General features: G+C 42.7%; 1 protein-coding gene across 1 annotated transcript in view; it reads right to left on the bottom strand.

The window, feature by feature from the left end:
- Positions 1 to 10,780, bottom strand: part of LRRC38 (leucine rich repeat containing 38) — a 90,114-nt gene extending 79,334 nt beyond the window's left edge. The window contains 3 exon segments of the mRNA XM_064363702.1: positions 8,651 to 8,859; positions 10,034 to 10,036; positions 10,710 to 10,780. Coding sequence (XP_064219772.1) covers positions 8,651 to 8,859; positions 10,034 to 10,036; positions 10,710 to 10,780 — 283 coding nt within the window.
- Between the last annotated feature and the right edge of the window lie 813 nt (positions 10,781 to 11,593).

Genomic DNA, 11,593 nt, shown 5'->3' on the forward strand with positions numbered 1-11,593 from the left:
ATGGATGATGGAAGAGGGGAGGAGGAGGATGGCACGTGTCATGCACCGTGATAGGTTCTGGAGACACCCACATCCATGAGGAACAGTCCTTGACCACAGGGGTCCATAAATGTGGACCAGGATCCCTACAGATTATATTCAACCAATATAAACTCACAATACAAAAAATTACCAAACACTCCAAGAAACAAAAGCTTTGCTGAGTGAGACCAACAGAATTAACTAAATACAGATATAGAATCATATGAATTTCTGATACTGGAACTGCCAGATACAAAATAAAAAGTATGAAACGTTTACAGAAACATTGACTCAAAGTGCATATGCCAATCCCAGGGGACACAAGGTCACATGAGGACACATGAGCAGATAAGATTTCATGAAAATACAAGGTCACATTGGGAGACAAGGTCACGTGAGGAGACATGGGAAGACATGAGAAGACGAGGTCTCAGGAGGAGACCAGGTCCTGTGAGGATACACGGAGAGACCAGGTCACGTGAAGATACACGGGGAGACGAGGTCACGTGAAGTTACACGGGGAGGCGAGGTCACGTGAAGATACACGGGGAGGCGAGGTCACGTGAAGTTACACGGGGAGGCGAGGTCACGTGAAGATACACGGGGAGGCGAGGTCACGTGAAGATACACGGGGGGGGGGGACGAGGTCACGTGAAGTTACACGGGGAGACGAGGTCACGTGAAGATACACGGGGACCCGGGCACGGTGGCTCAAGCTTGTAATCCCAGCACTTTGGGAGGCTGAGGCGGGTGGATCACAAGGTCAAAAGATCAAGACCATCCTGGTCAACAAGGTGAAACCCCGTCTCTACTAATACAAAAAATTAGCTGGGCATGGTGGCACGTGCCTGTAATCCCAGCTACTCAGGAGACTGAGGCAGGAGAATTGCCTCAACCCAGGAGGCAGAGGTTGCAGTGAGCCGAGATCGTGCCATTGCACTCCAGCCTGGGTAACAAGAGCGAAACTCCATCTCAAAAAAAAAGAAAAAAGATACACGGGGAGGTAAGGTCACGTGAAGATACACGGGGAGACAAGGTCACGTGAAGATACACGGGGAGACAAGGTCACGTGAAGATACACGGGGAGACAAGGTCACGTGAAGATACACGGGGAGACAAGGTCACGTGAAGATACACGGGAGACGAAGTCACGTGAAGATATGTGGGGAGACGAGGTCACGTGAAGATACGTGGAGAGACAAGGTCATGTGAAGTTACATGAGGAGACAAGACCTCATAGGGAGACTTGGGAAGACAAGCTCATGAGGGGAGACATGAGGACACAAGGTCATGCTAAGAGACAAGGTCTCATAAGGACACATAAGGGTACAAGGGCACAAGGGGCAACATGGTGACTTGGTTCATTTTGTGCTGCTAAAACAACACTGGAGACTGGTTATCGTATAAAAAACAGACATCTGCTTTCTCACAGTTGTGGAATCTGGGAAGACTGAGATTGAGGTGTAGGCATCTGGCGACAGCTGTCCAGAGGGAGGAATGCAGTGTCCTCACAGGGTGGAGGGTGGCAAGCAGGAGAGAGTGAGCGAGCAGCCTCCCCTTGCCACGCCTTTAAAGCAGCATTCATTCATTCACAGGAGCAGAGCCTTCGTGACCGACATACCTTCCACCCAGTGCCGCCTTCCAACATTGTTGTAGTGGGGATTCAGTTTCCAACAAAAGAATTTGGCGGGGCCGAGGGGGGCACACTTAAACCACAGCACACGGGAAGATGAGGTTTCATGAAGAGACATGGGGAGGCAAGGGCTCCGGGGAGACACAGGGGTAAGGGAGCACTTATGCTATAGGGATTGGATTTGGGTTTTTATTTGTCCTCCCTTAAGGAGCTCGCTTCAGTCTTGGGGTGAATTGGGGTACAGGGCACATGACAAAGGGATGATTAGCAGGAGAGAGGCTGAGAGGCACTGGTCACAATGCTTTCTTTCATCGCTCAGAGGAGGGAGGGGCACTGGGGCTGGACTGCCAAGGGCAGCTTTGACCAAGGCATGGAACCTGAGGGACTGGGAAGATGCAGACCGGTGTTCCCAGCCCTCGTTCTCATATGACTTTTGCAATAGTTGATGACAACCTGTACTGTTGTTTAGTTAACAATTTATTTAAATTGAATCTTTTTTTTCTTTTTTTTTTTTTAGGCTGAGTCTCACTCTGGCACCCAGGCTGGAGTGCAGTGGCATGATCTCAGCTCACTGCAGTCTCTGCCTCCTGAGCTCAAGTGATCCTCCCACCTTAGCCTTCAGAGTAGCTGGGACCACAGGCACTCGCCACCACATCCAGTTAATTTTTGTATTTTTTGTAGAGATGAGGTTTTGTCATGTTGCCCAAGCTGATCTCAAAGTCCTGGGCCCAAGCTATCTACCTACCTTGGCCTCCTGAAGTGCTGGGATTACAGATGTGAGTTAACATGCCTGGCCCATTTATATATATATGCATATATGTATGTGTATCTATATAGATACACACATACAAACACACAGACACACACACATATAAATGGGCTGGGCATTAAATTAGTATATATGTGTGTGTGTGTGTGTGTGTGTATATATACATATATAAATCATGCCATTGCACTCCAGCCTGGGTGCCAGAGTGAGACTCTGTCTCAAAAAAACATTATATATATGTGTAAATATATGTATATATAAAAATTAATTCCTTTTTAAAGGAAACTTCATATCTCTACAGTAAATGGAAAACCAGTATCATTACCATAATAGAATGTAACCTTAAAGAGAATGCAGACAACACAATTGTATTAAATTCTAGCTGGATACTGTTGCTGGTGAGGTCTCTGACTCTTAATAGGTGGAAGAGGTGTTTAAGTCACAACATCACATAATTCACACAGGAACACATAATTCAGACTTTCTGTTGATATGATCTAAAGATTAAAAATGAACTGAATTTCTCTTCAAGAAGTATGGCATATCAGTTCCTCTGAAGGCTCCTCCTCTATAATATAACTAGGTCTTAGGAAAATTACAATAAACATAGTTTTATGCACTGCAAGACTTGTATGAAAATAAAGGCTCTCTAAGGTTGGTGGGGGATGGAAGGAGAATACTAAATTCACAGTACATTGGGAACAGTCAGCAAATCTAACCGTAAGAGACAGTGTGAGTACCAGCCCTGGAATCCGTACAGAAAGCCTTGAGTTCTCTGTGAGATGGGGAAGCTAAATCTGAGACTCTTACCTTAAGCCCTGATTGTTTCAAGGGAGCTTAAATGTATCCAGTGTGGTAACAGCCTCTGGCTCTTGAGAAAAGCAAACACCAATTCTCTCTGGAATAAAGCATCACCAATATATGCTCCCAGGATCCCTACAGATTATGTTCAACCAATACAAACTCACAATAAAAAAAATTACCAAACACTCCAGGAAACAAGCTTCACTGAGCGAGATCAACAGAATTAACTAAATACAGATTTAGAATCGTATGAATTTCTGATACTGGAACTGTCAGATACAAAATATAAAGTATGAAATGTTTACAGAAAAAAATATGTAACTAAAAACTGAACAAAGAACAACTGACCATAAAAATTGATCAGACAGATTGGAAAGAAACCACACAGAACTTTTAAAATTGAAAACTATAATCATTGAAACTCAATACATGTGTAAGTATCAGATTAGAGAGAGAATGGGTAAACTAAGAGACAGACCTGAGGAAATTATTTGGAAGGCAAAACAGAGACAAGGAGATAGAAAATATGAACGATAAGGAAATTCTAATGAGAAAGCATTATACACACCACATTAAATTAGTAAAAGACTTAGAGTAGTGCCTGGCAATTAGTATCAATAAAGTGTCAACAAAGCCAAATGCTGGCTCTTTGAGAAAATCAACTGTTGCTTCTTCTGATGATAACAATAAAAAACCCTCTGGCAAGAGGAATCAAGAGGAAAAAAGACATTACTCCAATAAACAAGATCTGGCATTAGCTGAGACAAAAAGATACGCATAGACTGTAAACATTATGATAACAAATTGGAAAACACAGATGAAATAGGTAAGTTAATAGACAATGCCATTTACCAAAACTGGGTAAAGGGGAAATAGAAAATTTGAACCATCATATAAACATTTAGGAAACTGAAGTTTGAATTAATAGTTAAAATTTGACTGAAAGTGCATCTACCAATCCCAGGGATATTCACAGGAGAGTTGTAACAAACTTTCAAAGGGCAGATTATTGGAGGAAACATTCCCCAATGTATTCTATAAGGCGAATAAAACTTTGATATTAACACCAAGCAAGAATAATGCTAAAAAGGAAAATTGGCCGGGTGCAGTACGTCACATCTGTAATCCCAACACTTTGGAAACAGCGGTGGGAGTAACACTTGAAACCGGGCGTTCCAGACCAGCTTGGGCAACATAGTGAGACCTTCATCTCTAGGAAAAAAAAAAAAATTATCTGAATATGGTGGTACACTCCTGTAGTCCTAGCTCTGGAGAAGCGAAGGTGAGAGGCTCACTTGAGCCCAGGAGTTTGAGTTTGAGATTACAGTGAATTATGATCATGCCACTGTACTCCAGCCTCGGTAACAGAGTGAGACCCCATCTCTGAAAAAAAAAAGAAAAAACCCAGAAAAAAAATAAAGGAGGATTACAGGTCAATTTCACTCAGAAATATTGATATAAAAATTGCAAACCAAATATTACCGAACTCTTAATGATATACAAGAGAGACACACCAAGCTGAGTTTAATCCAAAAATACATGAGTAGTCTAACATGCAAAAACCTTGTACAACTTGCCAAACCTTAACAAAAATAAAGGAGAGAATCATATGATAATCCCAATAGATGCAAAAAATCATTTGGAAAAGTCAATACCTACTTCTGATTTAAAACTTTCAGCAGAACAGGAATAGAATTACCCACAGCAAGCATCATTCTAAACAGTGAAACAGTAGAAACATTGTCTTTGAAATAAAAAGCCAGACAAAGAGGCCCACCATCCTTGTTTCTGTTTAAGACCGTAATGAGTAATTGACAGGGTATTAGGACAAAAAAAAAAAGAAAGAAAGAAAGAAAGAAACAGGAGTTTAAGGATTAGAAAAGAAAAATTAAAACGGCAGCACTCCTAGATAACATGATTATCTGCAAAGATATTGCCCAAAATATTTTCAGATCAAACAATTAGAATTAATAAAAAGAGTCTTTGACTGGGCATGGTTGTTCACACTTGTAATCACAGCACTTTGGGAGGCCAAGTCAGGCAGATCACTTGAATCCGGGAGTTCAAGACCAGCCTGGGAAACATGGTGAAACCCTGCCTCTGCTAAAAGTACAAAAATTAGCCAGGCATGGTGGTGTGTGTGTGTAGTCCAGCTACTTATGGGGCTGAGGTGGGAGGATTGTTTGAGCCTGGGAAGTCGAAGTTGCAGGGAGCCAAGATTGTGCCACTGCACTCCAGCCTGGGTGATAAAGTGAGACCCTGTCTCAAAAAAAAAAAAAACAAACAAAAAAAAACAGTTTAGCACAGTGGCTGCAAATAAGAGCTGAGTCAAGGTCAGGAGTTTGAGACCAGCCTGGCTAACACAGTGAAACCCCATCTTTACTAAAATTACACGCACACACAAAATAGCTGGGCATGGTGGCATGTGCCTGTAATCCCAGTTACTCAGGAAGCTGAGGCAGGAGAATTGCTTGAACCCAGGAGATGGAGGTTGCAGTGAGCTGAGATCTCACCATTGCACTCCAGCCTGGGTGATAGAGCAAGATAGAGCAAGACTCTGTCTTGGAAAAAACAAAAAGATCAATATACAAACATCAATTATATTTTTATACACAAGCAACAAATGGAAATATTATTTTTGCGTAATCCCACATCAAGACTTATGATGAAGTTATAGTAAGTAAAACAGTATGATATATATATATATATATATATATGTATATATATTTTTTTTTTTTTTTGAGACAGAGTTTCTCTCTTGTTACCCAGGCTGGAGTGCAATGGCGCGATCTCTGCTCACCGCAACCTCCGCCTCCTGGGTTCAGGCAATTCTCCTGCCTCAGCCTCCTGAGTAGCTGGGATTACAGGCATGCACCACCATGCTCAGCTAATTTTTTGTATTTTTAGTAGAGACGGGGTTTCACCATGTTGACCAGGATGGTCTCGATCTCTTGACCTTGTGATCCACCCGCCTCGGCCTCCCAAAGTGCTGGGATTACAGGCGTGAGCCACAGCGCCCGGCAACAGTATGATATTGATGCAGTTACAGACATAATAATCATGCAACAGACTAGACCCCCAAATATTTGCAAACCTAATACATGAGGGAGAGATATATCAGTTCTGTGAGTAAATGATGTACTATGAAACTAATCTTGAGATAACTGGTTAGCCACCTGGGGTGGGGAAGGAGGTGATTGAACCCTTACCTCACACCACATACAAAATCAATTTCAAATGGATTAACAACTTAAAAGTAGAACAGAAAAGTTTAAAACTTCAGAATAAAATGTGAAAAAATATTTTTATGACCTAGAGATAAGGTAAGAGTTTTTTACATGACTTAAAAGAAAATCTTGGCACATCGAGCTACATTAAAATTAACAATTTCTGTTCATCAAAAGATGCCATAAAGTGAAAAACATGCCATAAATTGGGAGCATATTTGCATACCCATAACCACAAATAAGTGGCAGCATATGAGGAATATAGACATGTATTAAAATTTGACAATCAGTAATAAAAAGACAATCTGGGCCAGGCGCAGTGGCTTACGCCTATAATCCCAGCACTTTGGGAGGCTGAGGCGGGTGGACCACGAAGTCAAGCGATCAAGACCATCCTGGTCAACAAGGTGAAACCCCGTCTCTACTAAAAATACAAAAATTAGCTGGGCATGGTGGCACATGCCTGTAGTCCCAGCTACTCGGGAGGCTGAGGCAGGAGAATTGCTTGAACCCAGGAGGCGGAGGCTGCGGTGAGCCGAGATCGTGCCATTGCACTCCAGCCTGGGTAACAAGAGCAAAACTCCATCTCAAAAAAAAAAAGACAATCTGGGAACAAAATGGACAAAAGGTATGAGCAGTCCTTTCAAAGAGAAAATGTGTATGTGGATAAATATATGGAACAATAACCAATCTCATTAGTAGTCATACTAATTTGCATTTAGCACCCAAATGAACTGTACTGTTTTATACCCTCTAGGTCTGCACTAGGTGTGCAGGAATTAAGAGCACAGACTCCAGAGCCAAATCCTGGCTCCTCCATGGCCTTGGGAAGGTAGCAACATTTCCATACATGACTGTTTTCTCTATGGAAAAAGGAACATTAACCCAGTAAAATCCAGGTGGAAGTTGGCTACCATTATTCCCCCAGCTCCTGTTTCCCTTCTGTCAGCTTCAAATAGTACTACCTAATTGTAAGGCCGGCTGCCTCGCTGAAAGCCAAATGGACACACTTATCTCTCTTCATGCTGGCTCCCCACACACACTCCTATCAGGTCTCTCTATGCTGACTCCCCACACGCACTCCTATCTGGCCTCTCCATGCAGGCTCCACACACCCACTCCTGCATTCCTCACTCAACCCCTTCAAAATTTAAAAAAGCCCACTAAAGATTTGTCCAATGGCAGTTTAACATTGACCTCCCCAGCCCGTCAGCCTACCAATTAAACTGTCTGCTCTTTGTTTCCCTAACAATCAATCAAACTTCCTCACCAATGAACCTGTCTGCTGTTTGTTTCCTTAGCCCTGCCTGACTACCAATGACAGCTCACCCCATCGGCATCTCAACTCCCCCTGGCCAATGAAACTGTCTGCTCTTTGTTTCCCTAACAATCAATCAAACTTCCTTACCAATGAAATTGTCTGCTCTTTGTTTTCCCAATGACCAATCAACTACCTCCACTTCTTATAAAACCCCATGCCCTGAGAAGCCCATTGCAACTTCTCTGGCCCCTTCCTGGACCACAGAACCTTGCCCGAGAGCTGAATAAATTAGATTCTCATTTTTTCTCATTGGCCTCAGTTTCCTCATTTTGACTTGGCAATATACCTTACACTAATATCATAAACAATTGAATTTTTGGGACTTCATTTATAGGTTTATTGCAGGATCTGGCTGTGGTACATAATTCATAAGCATTGTATGAAAATTAATATATATGAAACTATGTCACATTCTCTACCCCAGTGGGCTTCAAATTTTTCTTTTGCTTACATATGTTTAAAAATAATCTTTAATTGCTTCTCCACCTTTTGGCTAAGATAAAGTGTAAAAATAATCTTGAAAAATTATATACCCTCTCTGCACACTTTAAAACTTGTATTTAAAATTCCTCAGCCCAAGTTCAAATAGTAGCACAGATACAACTTTAGGGCCAGCATAGTGTAAATGTTGACCTTTTAAAATAAACGATTACATTACTCTTAAATGCACCCAAGAGAATCTGAAAATCTGCAATTCGATGCCCTTCCATCTTCATCTAAAAAATCGTATACGATGAAAAAATCTCATGTTGATGGCACTATCATGTGTCTCTGCAACAAAAGGATGTCTAAAAGTGGAAATGGATGGAGGTGGCGGTGGCGGTGCCTGCCCGAGGAGAGGAACGCCAGCCGGGTCAGGCCTGGACGGGGCCTACAGGCTTCGCTGGATCGCTCGCTCCCTCCTCTCATCCCCCGGCTGGCCAGGGCGGAGCCCTCCTCCGCCCGACACGCGGTGCCTCTCACGAAGTCGAAGCTGTACTTCCTCATCCACTGGTACCTATCGGAGGCCCGTGTCGGGGAGCGGTCCAGGTGCTGGTGCTGGTGCTGGAGCTGGGGCAGTGGCAGTCGTTGCCAAGAGGTTGGTCTAGGAGGGCAACAGGCACGACAGGAGCTACGAGGAACTGGTCTTGTCCAATAAACACGTGGCTCTAGATCATCTGCGGCAAATCTGCCAGTGCATTGGTCCTATGTTGGATTAAAAAATTCCAGCTGGGCGCGGTGGCTCACGCCTATAATCCCAGCACTTTGGGAGGCCGAGGTGGGTGGATCACCTCAGGTAGGGAGTTTGAAACCAGCCTAACCAACACGGACAAACTCTGTCTCTACTAAAAATACAAAAATTAGCCACGGTGGTGCACACCTGTAATCCCAGCTACTCGGGAGGCTGAGGCAGGAGAATCGCTTGAACCCAGGAGGCAGAGGTTGCAGTGAGCCCAGATTGGGACACTGCACTCCAGTCTGGGCAACAAGAGCTAAACTCCGTCTCAAAAAAAAAAAACAACAAAAAAAATTCCACGCAGTATTTCAAGACACGTCTTTACTTGGTGTAGGAAGGCAGTCTTTGCTACATACAGTAAAAGTTCCTTAATCTGAAGACAAATTGCATTAATAGCTTTGCATTAATAGCTTAATAATGATTATAATTGTGAAGTAATGTAAGCATTCTGGAAGAAAGGTGATAATGTAACTACAAATCATGCTGTGGACTGTAAAGTTCTCTGCATTTAGCATAGAACATTGAATTTTATCACATAAGTGCTTAATGGATCCTTCTGCATCAAAAAGTTGATAAAGATATAGATGTTAAGCTAAAAAGCTTGAATTTATTCTGAAATGTGTTTGAGGTTTTATCAATGTGAGTTCTTAATTTTCCATTTTGTAGCTCGCTCATAACTTCACTGAGTGCAATTGTATGTGTCTAATAAGCTCTTTAAATACTAGAAGTCTTTCTTGTTATAAAGGGAAGTGATTTTTCTACATTAGGTAGCAGCTTGAAAACAAGCATCAGAAATGGAAAATGGCATGGTTCTTTTTTACTAACTTTTTTTTTTGCAAAGTTGTGTGCTAGGAAAATATTTGAAATTGCTATTTTTTTCCTGTTAGTTTGGTATATATGATTTAGACTAAGATGTATGTGATATGATCGATGTGTACATGTGGCCAAGTTGCGAATGGGCAAGGATTGTTGGTTCTTCTGATGCTGAGCATACATCAAGCTCATCCCATGATTATTTTTTATTATGAACCATTACTGCTACCTCCTACATGCACCAATATAAAGCTTAGCTGAGAAAGAGCACCCCTCTCTGTTGGTTCCAGGCCAGACTGGTTTATATGCTTTACTTGTTTCTTAATGCTCTAGCCATGCCACCCTGTGGCACTAATCAGGAAACTGTAACAGTCTTCCTCTTCAGCGTCCCTATTTGCTTTGTAATTATTCTATTTTAGCTGATTATATGGTAGTTAATGGGTAGCCTGTTTTCCTTTGTTTTTTGGGTTTTTTTGAGACAGAGTCTCGCACTGTCACTCAGGCTGTGGAGCAGTGGCGCAATCTTGGCTCACTGCAATCTCTGCCTCCTGGGTTCAAGCAATTCTTCTGCCTCAGTCTCCTGAGTAGCTGGGACTACAGGCACGCGCCACCATGCCCAGCTAATTTTTTTGTATTTTTAGTAGAGACAGGGTTTCATCATGTTGGCCAGGTTGGTCTCGATCTCCTGACCTCGTGATCCACCCGCCTCGGCCTCCCAAAGTTCTGGAATTACAGGCGTGAGCCACCGTGCCCGGCCCTGTTTTCCTTTGTTTTCTGTACTTGCGTCAAGCTCAGGTCGTTGTTTTGTGATGAGCAGTGATTTAGAAGTAGCAGACCTTAGAAGGGACTTCAGCAAGCTACCCTAGGGTGCGGGCCCTATTCTCTTCTTTGTTTTATGCTCGTACCACAAGAGGATGCCTTGTAACTGCTCTTCGGTCATGAGAGTGGTAATGAATCCATTCATGTAAAGTGCCATGGTTAGTCTGGGGAACCCGAGGCTCAGTAGAGGTTTAGTATGATGTCTTTCCTCTCTTCTCTGAGTTGTAAAGAAACTAATTTCTGGCCCAGTGTGACTGCTTAAAACCTGTAAGAAGAGTAGACTTTGTTTTTTTTTTTTTAATGCATTTGCTAGTAGGTCAAGGAGGGATAGACTTGGAATGCGTGTTCAGACTCACAGATCCTATATACGTGTGCTTCAGTACAGGATTTTCTGTGATCTTAAAATGAAGGGAAAGCCATATAATGTATCAGTGCTTCCCAGAGACTACAGTCATGGCAGTATTGGCCAAATTAACTTTAAAACTAAACAAGTCATGAATTTTCATATAAATCAAAGAAATTAAATTTTTCCTTATAAAAGCTTCCATTTTTGAAAAGTTGTATCCGTTTTAAGACCTTTTAACATTGTGTGGTATAATTCTACATTGAAAAATAAACACTTACTTGGCATTAAATGGGACTTGGAGTCAAAAGATTTGGTTTTGGGCCAGGCGCGATGGCTCACGCCTGTAGTCCCAGCACTTAGGGAGGCTGAGGTGGGCGGATCACAAGATCGGGAGATCGAGACGATCCTGGCCAACATGGTGAAACCCCGTCTCTACTAAAAATGCGATCTACTAAAAATACAAAAATTAGCTGGGCATGGTGGTGCGTGCCTGTAATCCCAGCTACTGGGAGGGGTGGGGGGTGCTGAGGCACGAGAGTCGCTTGAACCCAGGATGCGGAGGTTGCAGTCAGCCGAGATTGCGCCACTGCACTCCAGCCTGGCAACAGAGTGAGACACCGTATC

This window comes from Aotus nancymaae, unplaced genomic scaffold, assembly GCF_030222135.1.
Source record: "Aotus nancymaae isolate 86718 unplaced genomic scaffold, 86718_ANA_hifiasm-v0.15.2.pri h1tg000053l, whole genome shotgun sequence".
NCBI lineage: Eukaryota > Metazoa > Chordata > Mammalia > Primates > Aotidae > Aotus > Aotus nancymaae.